This window comes from Pongo abelii, chromosome 17, assembly GCF_028885655.2.
Source record: "Pongo abelii isolate AG06213 chromosome 17, NHGRI_mPonAbe1-v2.0_pri, whole genome shotgun sequence".
NCBI lineage: Eukaryota > Metazoa > Chordata > Mammalia > Primates > Hominidae > Pongo > Pongo abelii.
In genome coordinates this window covers 47,693,280-47,714,442 of record NC_072002.2, presented here as the reverse complement: position 1 = coordinate 47,714,442, position 21,163 = coordinate 47,693,280, and the positions used below count along the sequence as shown (strand labels likewise).

General features: G+C 34.5%; 1 protein-coding gene across 7 annotated transcripts in view; it reads left to right on the top strand.

The window, feature by feature from the left end:
• Positions 1–21,163, top strand: part of CCDC178 (coiled-coil domain containing 178) — a 516,828-nt gene that overhangs the window by 40,159 nt on the left and 455,506 nt on the right. For 4 of the 7 annotated variants that reach the window (XM_054537776.2, XM_054537780.2, XM_054537783.2 and 1 more), the window contains 2 exons: positions 6,212–6,271; positions 13,776–13,865. In XM_054537776.2, coding sequence (XP_054393751.1) covers positions 6,212–6,271; positions 13,776–13,865 — 150 coding nt within the window. Of the gene's footprint in view, positions 1–53; positions 308–6,211; positions 6,272–7,753; positions 7,882–13,775; positions 13,866–21,163 lie in introns of those variants that run through there. The other 3 variants (XM_054537781.2, XM_054537782.2, XM_054537779.2) reach the window with 2 other exon arrangements.

The following is a 21,163-nucleotide window of genomic DNA, read 5'->3' as shown; positions in this document are numbered from 1 at the left end:
AAAACCTGTGGACATCAGATTCTTCTTCTTCTCTAGGGTTTGCTTTCCCTGCTGATTTTTGTAGTTGTTAATTTAGCAACTTTTCTGAATTAGTTCTCTGAAGCCCTCTGTGGCCACCCACTGAAATCTCTATCCAGTTGGCTTAATGGTCAATTAATGATGGGACAGATATTTCTCTAGATTCCTGGAATCAAATCTCTGTCTTTATGTGCATGTTCGGATACATCTTCAACACTCATCCAAGGACTTGACAGCTCAGCCTTACCCTTTCCTTCTGGCACATGCGGAATCTCAAGGTCAACCAGAGGTGAGAGATCAGGGCTTTCATGGGTCTTTTGTGTGTGTGTGCCAAATCCTCAAATGATAAAGGGAATTGGTTATATGGGTGAGAGATGAGACTGAAGTAATTGTCTATTGCACTAGTTCTCAACTAGAATTGTGCATCACAGTAACCTGCAGAAAAATTTTAAAAAATCTACAAGTCTAGGCTCTTCCCTGAAGATTTTGGTAGAGTAAGTCTAATAAAGTGTGGACATGTATGTTTACAAATATTTCCTTGAAGCCAGGCATGGCGGTGCAGCAGCTGTAGTCCCAGCTGCTTGGGAGGCTGAGATGGGAGGACTGATTGAGCTTGGGAGTTTGAATGTAGCCTGGGCAACATAATGAGACCCCTCCTCTAACAGTAACAACAACAACAAAGTCCTCAAAATCCGGATACTATTCTGGTTAAGAACCACTGAATAGATAAGTGTAATATGTAAATTCTCATATCTCAGAAATGTAGATATCTCTAGAAGAGGTGGACTTTGATAGATGCTAATTCCTTTAAATCTCTTCTTTCCCATAATATTAGCCTGACTTTTTCCTGATCATGCTCACAGCTTTGGAAGTGAAGTCTTGCAGGGAATAACCAGATATTTCTAAAAATGACAATTCTTTAGGAATGAGGCTTGCAAAAAACTCCAACTCTCTTCTTGCTCCTCTGATATCATAAATGTGGACCTTTATTTTTCAAGGCTCTGTTGACCTTCAGAGTCAGGGCTGGGACCAAGGAAAGTTAAAAAGCCACAAATGTTTGTGTTCTTACCAAGATTTATCTGTTTTTCTTGAATAGTTGCTCACACAGTTGCTGGAAGCCTTTGCTATATTTCTGGAATTCTGAAAATGTTGATTTTGACAATTTTGCCTTTTTTAATCTTTGTATTTATGGAGAGGTAGATTTTTCAAAGGTCTTTATCATTTTCTCTGATATCTCTTTTTAACTTTTGTCTTTTATTGGTTTTTGTTTCAAGTTAAGTATTCAGAATTGGAATTTGGGGGACATAGGCTGTGAACATTTGTGTGGCCTTCAATATTTATTTTATATTGTTTTCCACAAATGTACCTCACATTCAACTCTGAATTACCACAACATATGTATACCAGATTTTATTTGATTATTATTAAATAGCTAGTTCATTAAGTAGAAAATGACCACAATTGCTCTACTTTACATTTTTATTACCAAAGAATATAAATAATTTCTGTGTGTTCATTTAATTATTTAATCTTCTCTCATTTGGACCTTCTGATGATGGATTGTTAATAGTTAACGTTTTCAACTTATATAAATAAAACCTGAAACCTTTATATATTCTTTCTTTTTGTGTCATATTTAGTGAAAATAATTGCCCATCTACCTTATGAACTTCTGTCTTGAGTCAAAGAAGATAAAATTATCATTTTTAATATATTGTTAAATTATTAAATCTAAATGCATGACTAAATGTTATCTATCATGTTAATTTTTATAATTTTAATATATTTTGAAAAATTTTAAATTCTGTAGTTCATTAGGAATTTACATTAGAAAATTTGTTTACTGATAGAGTGGTTTTGATGAATACATGCTATTGGAATTTTGTAACTGGAATATTGTATAACAATACAGTTATCCACCAAGGCAGAAACATGAATTAGAGCATGAATTTATTTGAACCAATGTTTTTCAGGGTCTATTTCATGTGCAACGCTTTGTAGAAACTGACTATAGGCACTTCTCGTTTTATTGCACTTCACTTTATTGCACTTTACAGATCCTGTGTTTTGTTTTGTTTTAATTTGAGGTTTGTGGCAACTCTGCTTCCAGCAAGTCTATTGGCAGCATTTTTCTAACAACATGTAGAAAAACTTCATGTATCTATGTCACATTTTAATACTTCCTGCAATATTTCAAAAACTTTTTCATTATTTTTTTATCTGTTATGGTGATCTGTGATCAGTGGTGTTTGTTGTTACTATTGTAATTGTTTTGGTGTAACATGAACTACACACATATGACAGCTAACTTAATCGATCAATGTTGCATGTGTTCTTACTGTTCCACTGTCTGTCCCCCACATCTATTTCTCCCTCCTGTAGCCTCTTTGTTCCCTGAGACACAACAATATTGTACTTAGGCCATTAATAACCTTACAATGCCCTCTAAGAGTTCAAGGGAAAGGAAGAATTATGTGTCTCTCACTTTAAATCAAAAGCTAGAAATGATTAAACTTAGTGAGAAAGGCATGTTGAAAGCTGAGATAGACTGAAAACATAGTCTCTTGTGCTGAGCTGTTAGCCAAGTTGTGAATGCAAAGGAAAAGTTCTTGAAGGGAATTAAAAGTGCTACTCCAGTGAACACAGGAATGATAAATCAAAACACCCTTATTGCTGATATGAAGAAAGTTTTAGTGGTCTGGATAGAAGATCAAACCAGACACAACATTCCCTTAAACAAAAGCTTAATCAAGAGCAAGGCCCTAACTCTATTCAATTCTATAAAGGCTAAGAGAGGTGAAGAAGCTGCAGAGGGAAAGTTGGAAGCTTGCAGAAGTTGTTTCATGAAGTCTAAGGAAAAAAGTCATCTCCATAGCATGAAAGTGCACAGTGAAGCAGCAAGTGCTGATGTAGAAGCTGCAGCAAGTTATCCAGAAAATCTGGCTAAGCTAATTGATGAAGGTGGACATGCTAAACAACAGATTTTCAATGTAGGCAAAACAGCCTTATATCAGAAGAACTTTCATAGCTGGGGAGGAGAAATAAATGCCTGGTTTCAAAGCTTGAAAGGAAAAGCTGAGTCTTTTGTCAGAAACTAATGCAACTGGTGACTTTATGTTGAAGTTAATGCTCCTTTACCATTCTAAAAATCCTAGGGCCCTTAAGAATTATGTTAAATCTCCTCTGCCTGTGTGCTATAAATGAACCAACAAAGCCTAAATGACAGTACATCTGTTTGTACCATGGTTTACTGAATGTTTTAAGCCCACTATGGAGACCTACTGCTCAAAAAAAAAAGATTTCTTTAAAATATTACTTCCACTGACAACATATACATCCAAGAGGTGAAATGGAGATGTACGAAAAGATTAATGTTGTTTTCATACCTGCTAACACAATATCCACTCTGCAGCCTGTGGATCAAGGGGTAATTTTAACTTTCAAGTTTTATTAGTTAAAAATGCATTTCATAAAGCTATAGCTACCATACATAGTGACTCCTCTGATGGATCTGGGTAAAATAAATAAAAAACCTTGAGGAAAGTGTACACCATTGAGAATATCCATGATTCATGAGAGAAGGTCAAAATACCATTAACAGGAATTTGGAAGAAGTTGCCTTCAAGTCTCCTGGATGACTTTGAGGGATTCAAGACTTCAGTGGAGGAAGTTACTGAAGATGTGGTGGAAAGAGCAAGAGAACTGGAATTCGAAGTGGAGCCTGAAGATGCAACTGAATTGCTGCAATCTCATGATAAAAGTTTCATGGATGAGAAGTTGCTTCTTGGGAATGAGAAAAGAAAGTGGTTTCCTGAGATGAACTCTATTCCTGGTGAAGATACCGTAGGCATTGTTGAAATGACAACAAAATATTTACAATACTGCATAAATATAATTGGTAAATTAACAACAGGGTTTGAGAGGATTGGCTTCCTTTTTGAAAGAAGTTCTGCTGTGCATAATATGCTATCAAACAGCATCGCGTGCTACAAAGAAATCTTCTGTAAAAGGGTTAATCCATGAGGAAAATTTCATTGTCCTACTTTGAGAAATAACCACAGACACTCCAACCTTCAGCAACCACCACCTTGATCAGTCAGCAGCCATCAACATTGAGGCAAGACCCTCCATCAGTGAAAAGATTATGACTTGCTGAAGGCTCACATGATCATTAACTTTTTTTTTTTTTTTTTTTTTTTTTTAAGACAGTCTTGCTCTGTTTCCCAGGCTGGAGTGCAGTGGCGTGATCTCAACTCAGTGCAACCTCTGCCTCGCAGGTTCAAGCGATTCTCTTGTCTCAGCCTCCCATGTAGCTGGGACTACAGGTGCCTGCCACCATGCCCGGCTAATTTTTGTATTTTTAGTAAAGACAGGGATTCACCTTGTTGGTCAGGCTGATCTCAAACTCCTGACCTCAGGTGATCCACCCACTTTGGCCAATCATTAACTTTTTAAAACTGAAATATTTTTAATTAAAGTATCTTTTCATTGTCTACACATAAACCATATTTAGACAATGTTTAGAAATATTTTATTGTTTTAGATATAATATTATCACACACTTAATAGACTACAGTATAAAAATATAACTTTTATATGCTTTTGGAGACCAAACACTTTGTATGACTCACTTTATTGCAGTTGTCTAGAACTGAATTTACAATATCTCCAAGGTATGCTTGTATTCTTGCTGTGGTCGTTATTTCACTCTAATGTTCCCTCATTCCTCCAGTTACTGTATTTTTCATTCAGTAAGTATGTATTAACACTTACTATGTCTGGGGTTCTTTGCTACTTGCCAAAAATACAGAGGCTATAAACAGATATGCTCCCTGCCCTCATGAAACTTGTGTGTTGAGGGAGAGAGACATCATAATTTATCTTGGTAATTTAGGAAAATTATTATGAATGCTGAACTTTGGGATATTCTGTTTTTGCATTTCATATGATGATTTCTTATTAGCACAAATCTCAATTTTATAATTGTAAATTGTAGATTTTCTAGTTTGAATCTAAATTTTTTAAAAATTTCTTTGAGATACCTAAAATATTTATAAAATTATCTGATAGCTTTTCAAAATTTTTAATTTTTGTGGGTATCATATCTTATCATGGAATATAATTTATTTTCATATGTCTGTTTTTGTATAGAGAAGAAACTGTTTCTTTTCATTGATCTACACAGTTATTTCTTGCAACAGTATATCCTTTGAAATATATCCTTAGAATATTAGACATATTCAGATATTTAAAGGACAAGGCCATCTCTCCACTACAAACACATGCACATATTTGCCATAATTTTTAGATTTTTTGATATTATTGCTCATTTTTAAAATTTAAAAATAATTATTAAGTCACAAATAAAATAGGCCTCATATTTTTGTAGGTTATTAAACTGGAAAAAAGAGATACTTTTACAATGTTTATCTTCCTAATGTGAAGTATAATTTACATTCTTGTTTGTTTAAACATTTTTTTATGTTCTAGTAATATTTTATACTACCACAGTTTTTTAAAACCTAGATATAATTATTAAATATGTTCCTACATAAGTTATAATTTTGTAACTATAATGATATGTCTTTAGGGTATATTTTTAGGTCATTGGTGTTTGCTGTCTTTTCTTTTATAAAAATCATGCTGTATTATTTATGTCACATATATGTAAACTCTCTTTAATCACTTTGATTTTGTACTGAGGATTTTCTAGAGATGCAGTTATGATGTGCGTAAATAATTGCATTTATCTTTCCTCATGTATTGTATTTTTTCAATAAACTGGGCTATGTCACAAGGCCAATCTTACCATACTGTTGGATTTTTAAAATCCATATATAACTTTGGAAATTAGATTAAACCTTCATTTAAGTTCTCTTGAACACTAAACAGAGAAATTACACAGAAAGCTTCTATTAAAATTGTGAATCTATTTATCATCCCAGAATGTCACCCAAGATGACTTCCCATTTTCTTCCACAGTGTTTTCTATCAAATGTCCTTTTGCAGAGAAACACCATCAAACTTTGTCTTTCTCTCCTACTTACCCCTTCAGCCCTTTCTTATGTAATTTAGCCTATATGTCTTTATTCTGATGCTGATTTTCTTCCCGTGTCCTTACTACTGTGATATAGGGCAGAATATTTGACTCAGGAAGCAGATATTTTATTTTGTTTTATTTTACCTTTTATAGGTTTAACATGTCAGGAAGTAAAGGCTCTCAGAGAGAAGGCATGGTCAAGGACAAATGAAGGTATCCAACAGCTATTATATATAATTTTCATCTCTTTTTTTCTGTCACATATTAATTGTTTTCAAAAAATTATAAGCATGAAAATAATTTCAGGCATTCTTCTGTTCTTCCTAATTGATGTTCTATCAATGAGTATAATCGTAACACTTCTTTAAAAAAATACTTATCTATTGCTAGTGTATGTTATATACTCCATTTCCTGTGTTCCCTATCTCATTTTGAATAATGCATACTTAAGAAGAGTGTACAAACTTAATATGTGGGTTTTTTTCATAAATGATTATGAGGAAACATCTGTGTCACCTTCACTCACTCCACACATAGATATGCCCGGCGTTTCAGAAGGTCTCCCTGTACTCTCCTGAACAATACTTTATGCCATCCACTACCTGGGCTTTTGTGGTGCTAATTTCCTTTTCTTTTTAATTTTAACTGTAGTGTTCCATATGTATGCATCCCTAAAGATGTAATTTAATTTTGTATGCTTGTTAATTGAAATTAAACTGAGTTAATATATGTATGTTGCTGCCTTTGTTCAACATTACTTGTTATCTTCATCCTTGTTACTTTTTTTGCTCAATGTAATTTGTGGCTTTCATCCATTTTGCTGTACCATTGTACAGTACCGTTTTTTGTTATTTTGAATAATGCTCCTAGAAACATCCTTGTACATATATCCTGTGTGAGTTTCTCTAAGGCATACCTGTCAGCAGAATTGGTAAGTATGTGGTATATCTATCGTTGACATTATTTGATAATGCCAAATTATTTTCCAAAGTAATTACATGAATTTACAGTGACATAACAGTGTAGGAATGTTTCCAGTTGCTCCATTTTTTTCCTACCACTTGACAATATTAGGCTTTTAAAGTATTGACAATCCTCATACTATGTAGCAATGTCTTACTGTGGTTTTAATTGAAATTTGACTGATTATTATTGATGTTGAAAATTTTTTCATGTGCTTTTTGGCATTTTGAGTTCCACTTTTGCAAATTGACTGTATCTTTTTTCTAATTTTCTAATGAGTCATTTGCCTTTTTTCACATTGATTTTTAGGAATTTCTTGTGTAATATGAATACTAGTTCTAAATCAGTCACACATGTTAACTAATATTTTTTTACATTTATGCCTTTTATTTTTAATCTATTTATATTGCCTTTTGATGCACAAGCATTCTTATTATTTTTTCAAGTCAAAGCTTTTTACATATTATTCAAGGAAATCCTAGTCCAAGGTCATGCAGATATTCATCCAAATCATCTAAGCATTTTAGAGTTTTGACTTTTACACTTAGATTTTCAATCCACCTGGAATTGATTTTTGCGTGTTATTTAAGTTATGGTGTCTACCTTTGTTTTGTGTTTGATTACTTTCACTCTGTACTCTTTATTGCTTTTGAAAAATTATTCATGGGCATTCCATGATGCTTAAAATACAGATGACTTCTTCCAGAGTATACATGTTTTTGCTTCTGTCAGGAACATAGCGCTGTACCAATATGGCACAAACTTAAATTCAAGCATAGAGGCTTTGGTGGAGTGTCCAGTGATGAAAACCCAATCTGCAAATTTAAGTGATGAACAGCCAAAGTTTTAATGTCCCAGGGGTGAGGTTTTCTGCTTTTGTTTTTATTTTTGTATATTTAGTGTATACTCAGAGAAAATGTCTCTACAATGTCTTGAGCTCTGGTAGAGGTGATTGGGGTGGTTATTTCTAGTTAACCTTTACTCTGAGGCTATAACCGTTTGTTATCCAAATTTAAAACGAGTTTTACAATTTAGTTTGGAGTTAAGGCATTCTAATTTTTTGTGCTGTAGGCCCTTTGAAGCTTGTTGAAGCTTATACTCTCTGGCATGAAAATTATATTTTTAAATGTATTATAAGAAGTACAGAAATATTTTAAAAATAGAGCAATTTTTCCCCATCCAATTTCACGAGTCACTTAAATTTTGTCTATGGACCCTGAGACTAGGTTGTCTTTTTATTTTCTAAAACTTACAAGTCATCAAACGCAGCCCAAATTTTCTAGGAATTGTCAATGACTTTTGTGTCAAATGTCATTTTGCAACCTGTGCTCCACTTAAAAGTATAGTTTCTGCTCTCCTTTAGATTTTGTCCTAGTAGTAGTAGTTTGTAACTATCTTGTTCATATATGTATACATATACATATACACACAGCCTTTTAAAGTTATTTTCAGTAAAAAAGTAGATCTGATAAACCTAGCCTGCCATTCCAAGAAATATAAGTTATATACACTATTATTTTGTATTGAATTATGCATTTATAATAAGAGGAATTTTTCTGGCTTATATAATTTAACAAGTTTAATCCTCTTCTGAATTATATTTCTTCCCAAATTTGGGAGATAATGTGCTTTAGGACATATTATTCAAACAGTGTACTATTTAATATATATTCCAAGATATGCTTAAGGAAAAAATAATTCTGAGGTAAAACAAAACTGAGAAATTTTGTATAATTTATATTTTCCTTGAAGTTTTTTTGATGAGCATTAACACTTTGAAAGCTCTAACAAGTCTTGCAATGAAAAAACCTTCTTAAGTAATATGTTATTTGAGTGTAGAGCTACATCTTTCCATACTTATAAGAATCTCTTGGAATTATATATTGTAAACAGGATTTAAAGAGTGCTAGAGTAGTTGAAAGACTGGAACTAGACACAAAGTTTAAATCTTAGTTCTATCACTTGCTAACTTTGTGAACCTGGTTTGGTTCACTACCTTTCTGGGCCACATTTTACTCATGTGTAAAATGAAAATTAATATGTGTTATTGTAAAGATTAAGTATCATAGTATAATAAATATGTTGAAGTCAACTGTCATGTATATGTTCAATAAATATTAGTCATTCTTACTTTGAGATTTTTTTCATCCTCATTGGTTTAATAAATTATGGTAAATTTATACTACAAGATACCATGAAACTGATGTTTTATGTAATGTAATATAATTCTAGTTGTATAATTTACCATTATTTTATAAACTTCTAAGAAATAAAAATCTACCAATTAAACTATTCCACATACCAACCTTGAATTTTAAGATGAATCCTGATGTGACTGATCTTAGTGTGTGAAAAAAAAATTTTCTAACAACTTGAAATATAAAGTTGAATTTGAAGTATAGTTTAAAGTTGATAAGGAATCTCTCTGTCCTGAGAATGAAAGAAATGTATGTATACGTGTCTCTTTACATATATTTTATATATATGCACACATGAACACACTTACATACACACTCATTTAACAAACAGAAATGAAAGCATAGGTCCACAAAAATATTATCCCAGACCATTCATATAGCTTTATTCATAACAGTGAAAACTGGAAACAACCTAAATGTTCATCAGCAGAAAAATAGATTTAAATAAATACTCTGTAGTTATGCAATAATATAATGTGGACCAGTGAAAAAGAATGAGCTGCAAATACGTGGAGTAGCATTGGTGAATCTCAAAAATATATTGAGCAAACAAAGTCAGATAAAACATACTCGATGCGTTTAATTTCATTATTACAAGGTCCAAGAAAAAGACAAAACTAAGCTATGGTGGTAAAAATCAAAATAACAGTTGCCTATAGTAGGTGAGAAACTTTCAGGGGTGATGGAAATTTTTTCTAGCTTGAATGTCATGGTAGTTACATTTATGTACACACTTATCAAAATGCATTAAATTATAAATTTAAGATGGCATTTTCTTCCATGTATGCTATAAAATAAAAAAAATTGTTTTACTCTAAAACCATTAAAACATTTTTATATATTATAAATACACCATACACACATAAATATAAGGTTTAAATGCTTGCAGAATGACTTATGTTAATATATACTAACAGTTACAGATAGAATATATGTTAAAGCTCACTGAAGCATAAAATAAGGCATACATATGAAATATTCTCATAGGTATAAAGGATCTGGAAGTACACACAAGAAAATTGTAGCATTGGTTGCCTACTGACAACCAATCTTGAGTTGTGGTGTCTGCTTTTCTTTTGTGTTTGATTACTTTCACTCTGTACTCCTTATTGATTTTGAGAAATTATTCACGAGAAGACCATGATGCTTTCCACTGGATTACCATGGGGACAAGAATGGCAAAGTGACTTTTCAAGTGACTGATGTGTTAATTTTCTTTTAAACTTTCAAATTAATTTTAACACAGTTCTATAGTGTATGAAATTTTGTTGATTTTTGTTTTACTTGCACTTAATATTTCCAGTTTTATTTATTTTATTTTTTAGAGAGAGGGTTTTGCTTTGTTGCCCAGGTTGGAGTGCAGTGACACAGTCATGGCTCACTGCAGCTTTGAACTTCTGGGCTTAAGTGGTCATTCTGCCTCAGTCTCTGGAGTAACTGGGACTACAGGTGCGTGCCACCATGCCCGGCTTTCCAATTTTATATTTGTAATTCTTCTTTTTAAAGAATAATGCGTTAGGTTTATACAATTCTGATTATTTCATGTCAGTATCTGACTTACACAAGAATTTGATTCTATTGCAATTTTGATTCTTTCATGTCAGTATCTGACTTACACAAGAATTTGATTGTAGAAACTTTATTATTTTAATACTCTGGACATACCACAAAACTGCTACATTGCAAACTCCCCAAATCGCTGGTTGGGGTACTGAATGTGGGGATTGGAGTCTTCAAGACTCAGTCAAGTTGTGAGAACATCCGTTTGAAGATTAGAGTAAAACTAAAGTTCAAAGATAATACTGAGGTCTTAATTATGGGAAAACCTCATCTTGTCATCACAGAGTTTGAAGGAAGTGATTAGGGACGGGGACTGAAGTTGTGGTTACAATGCCAGAAGCTCAGCAGCTTGGAAAATAGGACATTTGCCTCTAGTGCTCTATTATAAACAAGCCCCTATGGGTTGGGGTGGCTGATATATAAGGAAGTTTTTTTTTTGCAGTTTTAGAATTATTTATTTCTGGCTAGGCATGGTGGCTCATGCCTGCAATGCCAGCACTTTGGGAGGCCAAGGCGGGCGGATCACCTGAGGTCAGGAGTTCGAGACCAGCCTTGCCAACATGACAAAACCCCATCTCTACTAAAAATATAAAAAATTAGCCAGGCATGGTGGCCCGCGCCTGTAGTCCCAGCTACTTGGGAGGCTGAGGCAGGAGAATCGCTTGAACCCAGGAGGCGGAGGTTGCAGTGAACTGAGATCACGCCATTGCACTCCAGCCTGGCGACAGAGTAAGACTCCACCTCAGAAAAAAAAAAAAAAAAAAAAGAATTATTTGTTTCCTATGTTTCCCTTTAATGTCCTAGTACATATATATATATTTCACTTTTACCACTATTTTAAATGTTATTTATTTACAATTAAACTTTTAAGTTCTGAATGTATTTCTGTTTTGAATACATTAACATTTGTTTACAAAGTGTTTCCTTTTTCATGCATATTTTTTATGACATGGAATCCTTCCTTGACACATTTGTTATTTGGAAATATACATTAAATTTCCAAATACCTTTGAATTAACTTTATGCGACAAATTTCTAACTGTACGGTAGATTAGTTATATACTGCAGCTAGTTTCTACTTATTAAATTTTTTTGAATTATTGTTGTCTAAGATACCTACTTTTACTACCTTTAAAATGATGTAATCTGCATCTTTTTGCAATTCATAATATGTATATCAGTATTACCTTATTGTATTCATCACATCCTGTATGTCATTTTGTTATTCTGAACTTCATATGCCACAGATGAATGACGGTGACTTAGATTTTTCCCCTATATTTTTTCTCTAAATTTCTCTTTATGTTAAAAAATAAGACTTTTTTCTAATATAATGTGCTGTTTTATTGCACGCATATAGATTTTTTATTATTATCTATAACTTCACTTGTAAAGTAATAACTCTCAGTGTTGTTGAGCTTAAGTTCTAGATTTGTTCATATTTAGTCACATCAAGTTTTCTTTTTCAGAAAATAATTGTATACATTTTATTTAAAATTTTTTTCTGTATTATTTTATAGTTCTTTTTGGGTAAATTTAGTCATTTATATATTATAATAGTTATTTGATTAGCACTATCTTTTATCATTTTTATATTTTTTGAACAATTTCCTATTATTGAATATTTTTGCTATAAACTTACTTTTGTCTTATTTTATGCTTTAGTGAGCTTTAACATATACATGTTCTATCTGTAACTGTTAGTATATATTAGCATAAGTTATTCTGCAAGCATTTAAACCTAATATTTATGTATGTGTGTGTGTATTTATAATATATAAAAATATTTTAATGGTTTTAGAGTAAAACAATATTTTTTATTTTATAGCACACATGGAAGAAAATGCCATCTTAAATTTATAATTTAATACATTTTGATAAGTGTGTACATAAATGTAACTATCATGACATTCAAGCTAGAAAAAATTTCCATCACCCCTGAAAGTTTCTCATCTACTATAGGCAACTGTTATTTTGATTTTTATCACCATAGCTTAGTTTTGTCTTTTTCTTGGACCTTGTAAAAATGAAATTCAATGCATCGAGTATGTTTTGTCTGACTTTGTTTGCTCAATATATTTTTGAGATTCACCAATGCTACTCCACGTATTTGCAGTTCATTCTTTTTCACTGGTCCACATTATATTATTGCATAACTACAGAGTATTTATTTAAATCCATTTTTCTGCTGATGGACATTTAGGTTGTTTCCAGTTTTCACTGTTATGAATAAAGCTATATGAATGGTCTGGGATAATATTTTTGTGGACCTATACTTTCATTTCTGTTTGTTAAAAGCTTAGGACTGGAGTTGCTGCATTGTAGTGTACATATATTTAGCTTTATAAGAAAATGTCAAATAAATGATAATATATTTTTATGTTTTAGAATTTTGAAACACTTCCTCAGAGATTGTAAAATAAAATGTTTCCCCTCTCTCTCTACATTTTCTCTTTCTAAAAACAACAGTTTCTTAGTCTAGCAATTATAAATCCTACATATCTTATTTATTTATAATTATAAATCATACATAACTTATATAGGATTTATAATTATAAATAAATCCTACATATCAATAGTTAACATAGTTAAGATATATTAGTATATATATATAAAACAGTATATATATATATACATACACATGCATATTATTTTTAAAAAATGATGACAAAGCTTACACACAAATCCCTGCCTTGCTAATTTTCACAGTATATCCTGGATACATTCTATATCAACACATAATGACTTATCTGTTTGTTTTAAATAGCCTCATGCTATTTTGAATACCTTCTTATGAAAGAGTCAAACCAATTGAAGAGCATAGAGAAAATATCTGAAGATACTCTACTCTGGATTTTGATTAATATTTGTATCATAGTTGTTTTTCTTTTAAGGAGAGCACTTCTCTAACATAGTTTTTTATATGGTGGTGCTTGTTTTAAAATTTTCTATAATATTAACTACTCACTAAAATATGTATTTTTTCTTTTTAAAAGGCAATGCCACGTCTCAAAGTTTGGTTTTATATGGAGCCTCTAAGGAGAACAGTGAAGGTTTTCATGAAAGTAAAATGACAAATACTGAAGGTGAGGACTGAATGTAAATCATATAGTAAACTATATAAGCTATATTTATATTCTCTCTTTAGTTTATAATGTCAATACTATTTCTATTTTGAAATAAATCCTACATATCATTAATTGTTAACATAGTAAATATATATAATAGTAAAGATATAATGTAGTATATTGTATCAATAGTATATTGTTAATGTATAATCTGGGTTTATGAATTGTTATGTAATTTCAGAGATATATGAATTTTGAAATAAATTCTTAATCACCCAAGCTGTGACTGGCCTGTTCTAGACAGAACATTTCCATTTCATTGAGGACATGTTTCTTAGAAGAAAAAGAAAGAAGACAAATGTTTTGGGAGTGTATTTTTCATTTTTTTAATAATTATTTTATTTTATTTTATTTTAAGTTCCAGGGTACATGTGCAGGATGTGCTGGTTTTTTACATAGGTAAACACATGCCGTGGTGATTTGCTGCACTTATCAATCCATCACCTAAGTATTAAGCCCAACATGCATTAGCTCTTTTCCCTAAGGCTTTCCCCCAACCCGCCCTCCCCCTACAGGCCCCAGTAAGTGCTCTTCCCCTCCCTATGTCCACGTGCTCTCATTGTTCAGCTCCCACTTATAAGTGAGAACATGCAGTGTTTGGTTTTCTGTTCCTGCGTTAGTTTGCTGAGGATAATGGCTTCCAGTTTCATCCATGTCCATGCAAAGGACATGATCTCATTCCTTTTTATGGCTGTATAATATTCCGTGGTGTATATGTACCACATTTTCTTTATAGATAAAATGTCTATCATTTTCTAGTCTATCATTGATGGGCATTTGGGTTGATTCCATGTCTTTGCTATTGTGACTAGTGCTGCAATGAACATAACACGTGCATGTGTCTTTATAATCAAATGATTTATGCTCCTTAGGATGTATACCCAGTAATGCAGTTGCTGGGTCAAATGGTATTTCTGGTTCTAAATCTTTGAGGAATTGCCACACTGTCTTCCACAGTGATTGAACTAATTTATGCTCCTACCAACAGTGTAAAAGAATTATTTCTCTGCAACATCACTAGCATCTGTTGTTTCTTGACTTTTTAATAATTGCCGTTCTGACTGGCGTGAGATGGTATCTCATTGTAGTTTTGATTTGCATTTCTCTAATGATCAGTGATGTTGAGCATTTTTCATATATTTGTTGGCCACATGTATGCCTTTTTTTGAGAAGTGTCTGTTCATATCCTTTGCCCATTTTTTTAATGGGGTTGTTTGTTTATCTCTTGCAAATTTGCTTAAGTTCCATGTAGATTTCGGATATTAGACCTTTGTCAGATGGATAGATTGCAAAAATTTTCTCCCATTTTGTAGGTTGCCTTTTCGCTCTGATGATACTTTCTTTTGCTATGCAGAAGCTCTGTAGTTTAATTAGATCTCATTTGTAAATTTTGGCTTTTGTTTCAATTGCTTTTAGCAATTTCATCATAAAGTCTTTCCCCATGCCTGTGTCCTGAATAGTATTGCCTAGATTTTCTTCTAGAGTTTTTATAGTTTTGGGTTTTACATTTAAGTCTTTAATTAATATTGAGTTAATTTTTGTATAAGGTGTAAAGAAGGGATCCAGTTTCAGTTTTCTGCATATGGCTAGCCAGTTCTCCCAGGATCATTTATTAAATAGGTAATCATTTCCCCATTGCTTCTTTTTGTCGAGTTTGTCGAAGATCAGATGGTTGTAGATGTGCGGTTTTCTTTCTGAGTTCTCTATTCTCTTCCATTGGTCTATGTGCCTGTATTTGTACCAGTACCATGCTGTTTTCGTTACTGTAGCCTTATAGTATAGTTTGAAATCAGGTAGCATGATACTTCCAGGTTTGTTTTATTTTTTGCTTAGGATTGTCTTGGCTATGTGAGCTCTTTTTTGGTTCCGTATGAATTTTAAAATAGTTTTTTTCTAATTCTGTGAAGAATGTCAATGGTAGTTTAATGGAAATAGTATTGAATCTATAAATTGCTTTGGGAAGTATGGTCATTTTCATGATATTGATTCTTACTATCCATGAGCATGATACATTTTTCCATCTGCTTGTATCCTCTCTGATATCCTTGAGCAGTGGTTTGTAGTACTCTTTGAAGAGGTCCTTCACTTCCCTTGTTAGTTGTTTTCCTAGGTATTTTGTGGCAAGTGTAAATGGGAGTTCATTCATGATTTGGCTCTCTGCTTGTCTGTTGTTGGTGTATAGGAATGCTTATGATTTCTGCACATTGATTTTGTATCCTGAGACTTTGCTAAAGTTGCTTATCAGCTTAGGAAGCTTTCGGACTGAGTCGATGGGGTTTTCTAGATATAGGATCATGTCATCCTCAAACAAAGACAATTCGAATTCCTCTCTTCCTATTTGAATACCTTTATTTTTTTCCCTTGCCTGATTGCCCTGGCCAGAACTTCCAATATATGTTGAATAAGAGTGGTGAGTGAGGGCATCCTTGTCTTGTACCCATTTTCAAGGGGAATGCTTCCTGTTTTTGCCCATTTAGTATGATATTGACTGTGGGTTTGTGATAAATGCCTCTTATTATTTTGAGATATGTTCCTTCAATACCTAATTTATTGAGTTCTTTACATGAAGTGATGTTGAATTTTATCAAAGGCTTTTTCTGCATCTATTGAGATAATCGTGGTTTTTGTGTTTAGTTCTGTTTATGTGATAAATTACATTTATTGATTTGCATATGTTGAACCAGCTTGCATCCTGGGGATGAAGGCGACTTGATCATGGTGGGTAAGCTTTTTGATGTGCTGCTAAATTTGTTTTGACAGTATTTTATTGAGATTTTTGCATAGATGTTCATCAGGGCTATTGGCCTGAAGTTTTTGTTGTTGTTGTTGTATCCCTGTTGTATCTCTGGTATCAGGATGATGGTGGCCTCATAAAATGAGTTAGGGAGGAGTCCCTCCTTTTCAATTGTTTGGAATAGTTTCAGAAGATATGGTACCAACTCCTCTTTGTACCTCTGGTAGAATTCAGTTATAAATCCATCTGGATCTGGGCCTTTTTTTAGTTGGTAGGCCATTTATTACTGCCTCAATTTCAGAACTTGTTATTGGTCAATTTAGGGATTCAAATTCTTCCTGGTTCACCCACCCACCTGGGAGGGTGTATGTGTCCAGGCATGTATCCATTTCTTGTAGATTTTCCAGTTTATTTGCATAGAGGTGTTTATAGTATTCTCTGATGGTTGTTTGTATTTCTGTGGGGTCGGTGGTGGTATCCCCCTTATCGTTTCTGATTGTTTATTTGAATCTTCTCTTTTTAAAAAATTAGTCTCACTAGCAGTCTATTTTATTGATTCTTTAAAAAAAAACAGCTCCTGGATTCGTTCATGTTTTTGAAGTGATTTTTATGTGTTTATCTCTTTCAGTTCTGCTCTGAGCTTGGTGATGTCTAGTCTTCTGCTATCTCTGGAGTTTGTTTGCTCTTTGTTCTCTAGTTCATTTAGTTGTGATGTTAGGGTGTTGATTTGAGATCTTTCTTTGATGTGGGCATTTAGTGCTATACATTTGCCACTTAACACTGCTTTAGCTGTATCCCAGAGATTCTGATACATTGTTGCTTTGTTCTCATTTTTTTCGAAGAACTTCTTGATATCTGTCTTAATTCCATTATTTACTCAGGAGTCATTCAGGAGCAGGTTGTTCAGTTTCCATGTAGTTGTGTGGTTTTGAGTGGGCTTTTTAATCTTGAGTTCTAATTTGATTGCACTGTGGTCTGGGAGTGTTTGTTATGATTTCAGTTATTTTGCATTTGGTGAGGAGTGTTTTACTTCCAATTATGTGATCAATTTTAGAGTAAGTGCCATGTGACACTGAGAAAAATTTATATTCTGTTTTGGCTGGCGAGTTCTGTAGATATCTGTCACGTCCACTTGGTCTAGAGCTGAGTTCAAGTCCTGGATATCTTTATTAATTTCCTGTCTCAATGATCTGTCTAATACTGACAGTGGGTTATTAAAGTCTCCCTCTATTATTGTGTGGAGGTCTAAGTCTCTTTGTAGGTCTCTAAGAACTTGTTTTATGAATCTCAGTGCTCCTGTATTGGGTACATATATATTTAGGATAGTTAGCTCTTCTTGTTGAATTGAACCCTTTAACATTATGTTATGCCCTTCTTTGTCTGTTTTGACCTTTGTTGATTTAAAGTCTATTTTTTCAGAAACTACAATTGCAACCTCTGCATTCTTCTGCTTTCAAATTTGCTTGGTAAATTTTCCTCCGTCCCTTTATTTCGAGTCTATGTGCATCTTTGCATGTGAGATGTGTTTCTTGAATACAGCACACTGATGGGTCCCATCTTTGTATCCAGCTTGCCATTCTGTGTTTTTTAATTGGGGCATTTAGCCTATTTATATTTAAGGTTTATATTGTTACGTGTGAATTTGATCCTGTCATCATGATGCTGGCTGGTTAATTTTGCAAACTTGTTAATATAGTTGCCTCATAGAGTTGTTGGTCTGTGTACTTCAGTGTGTTTTCATAGTGGATGATAATGGTTTTTCCTATCTATGTTTAGTGTTTCCTTCAGAAGCTCTTGCAAGGCAGACCTGGTGTTCACAAAATTCCTCAGCAGTTGCTTGTCTAAAAAAGATTATATTTATCCTTCACTTATGAAGCTTAGTTTGGCCTGATATGAAATTCTGGGTTGGAATTTCTTTTCTTTCAGAATGTTGAATGTTGGCCCCCAATCTCTTCCGGCTTTTAGGGTTTCCACAGAGAGGTACTCGGTTAGTCTGATGGGCTGCCCTTTGTAGATGACCTTGCTTTTCTCTCTGGCTGCCCTTAACATTTTTTCCTTCATTTTGACCTTGGAGAATCTGATGATTATGTGTCTTGGGGGTAAATCTTTTCAGAATATCTTGCTGGGGTTCTCTGGATTTCCTGAATTTGAAAATTGGCCTGTCTTGCTAGATTGGGGAAGTTCTTCTGGATGGTGTCCTGAAGTGTGTTTTCCAACTTGGTTCCATTCTCCCCATCTATTTCAGGTACTCTAATCAGTCATAGGTTTGGTCTCTTTACGTAATCCCATAGTTCTCAGAGGTTTTGTTTGTTTTATTTCATTCTTTTTTATCTAGTCTTGTTTGTCTGCCTTATTTCTGCAAGATAGTCTTCAAGCTCTGATATTCTCTCTTCTGCTTGATTGATTCAGCTATTGATACTTACGTTTGCATCATGAAGTTCCCGTGCTGTGTTTTTCAGCTCCATCAGGTCATTTATTTCCCTCTCTAAACTGGTTATGCAAGTTAACAGCTCCTGTAATCTTTTATCATGGTTCTTAGCTTCTTTGCATTGTGTTAGAACATAATCCTTTAGCTCAGCGAAATTCATTATTACCCACTTTGTGAAGCCTACTTCTGTCAGTTCATCCATCTCAGCTTTGGCCCCAGTCTGTGCCCTTGCTGCAGAAGTGTTGTGATTATTTGGAGGAGAATAGGCATTCCAGCTTTGAGGATTTTCAGTGTTTTTGCATTGGCTTTTCTTCATCTTCATGGATTTATCTACCATTGATCTTTGAGGCTGATAACCTTTGGATGGGGATTTTGTGGGGTCTTTTTTGTTGATATTGTTGTTTTTGCTTTTTGTTTGTTTGTTTTTCTTCTAATAGTCAGGCCCCTCTTATGCAAGTCTGCTGCAGTTTGCTGGGTGTCCACTCCAGACTCTGTTTGCCTGGGTATCACCAGTGGAGGCTGCAGAATAGCAAAGATTGCTTCCTGTTCTTTCCTCTGGAAGCTTTGTCCCACAGGGGCACTGACCTGATGCCACACAAAACTCCCCTGTATGAGGTGTCTGGCAACCCTAGTTGGGAGGTCTCACCCAGTCAGGAGGCATGAGGGTCAAGGACCCACTTGAGGGGTCATCTGTCCCTTAGTGGAGCTGGTGTGCTATGCTGGGGGAATCCCCCTTGTCAGGATCAGCTGATCTCTTCAGAGCTGCCAGGCAGGAAATATTAAGTCCACTGAACCTGAGACCACAGCCACCCCTTCCCCAAGGTGCTCTTTCCCAGGGAAATGAGAATTCTATCTGTAAGCCCCTGACTGGTGCTGGAACTCCTGCAGAGAGGCCCTGTCCATGCCCAGTGAGGAGGGATCTAAAGAAGCAGTCTGGCCACAGCTGCTTTGCTGCACTGTGGGGAATTCCACCAAGTCCAACTGTCCTCATCTCCTTAGCACTGTTAGGGGAAAACAGCCTACTAAAGCCACAGAAATGGCAGTCATCCCTCCCCGCTACCCCCTCCCCTGCCCCCGCCTCCTGGGAACTCAGTCATCCCAGGGCAACTCCAGACTGCTGTGCTGGCAGTGGGAATTTCAAGCCAGTGGTTCTCAGCTTGCTGGGCACCGTGGAAGTGGGACCTGCCGAGCAAGACCGCTGGCTCCCTGGCTTCAGCCCCCTTTTCGTGTGAGTGGATGGTTCTCCTGTCTCACTGGAGTTCCAGGTGCTGGTGGAGTATGTAAAAACTCCTGCAGCTCAGTGCCTGCCCAAACAGCCACCCAGTTTTGTGCTTGAGACCCAGGGCCCTGGTGGTGTAGGCTCATGAGGGAATCTCCTCATCTGTGGATTGCAAAAATCCGTGGGAAAAGTATAGTACCCCCACTGGGTAGCACATTCCCTCACCACTTCCCTTGGCATGGGGAGGGAGGTCACCTCACCCACTGCAGTTCCCAGGTGAAGCAACGCTCCACCCTGCTTCTGCTCACTCTCCATGGGTCACACCCACTGCCTAGTCAGTCACAATGAGATGAACTGGGTATCTCAGTTGGAAATGCAGAAATCACCCGCCTTCCATGTTGGTCTTACTGGGAGCTGTAAACTCCAAGATGGCTGTTTCTATTCAGCCATCTTGGCTCCTGTCAATTGGATGTGTACTTTATAGTTCCAGAATTAAAGACTTGTACAGTGAGAATCTATAAACATTATCTCTGAAAGTGTTTCGAACACTCAATATGGAAAGTGGTGGAAAGAGATGAGGAAATGTATACATATATCTGTTGGGGTTCATACTTGTTTATTTTTAGGTCATTCTGGTGAAGAACTCTTTATCAAAAATTTCAATCTTGATTTTGAGAAATTACTACTCTGGGAATTTTTCAGTTTTATGAGATTAAATTGAAGTAAGTTACCATTTTGATTCTTTCATCTGTGTATGTCCAATAGAAATCTTGAATACAAGTTTAAGATCTTGCTTGACTTAGAGTTTACTGCCCATAGTGAATTTCGAACAGATTTATAAGACGGCAAATAAGTGACTTATGAACCAATTAATT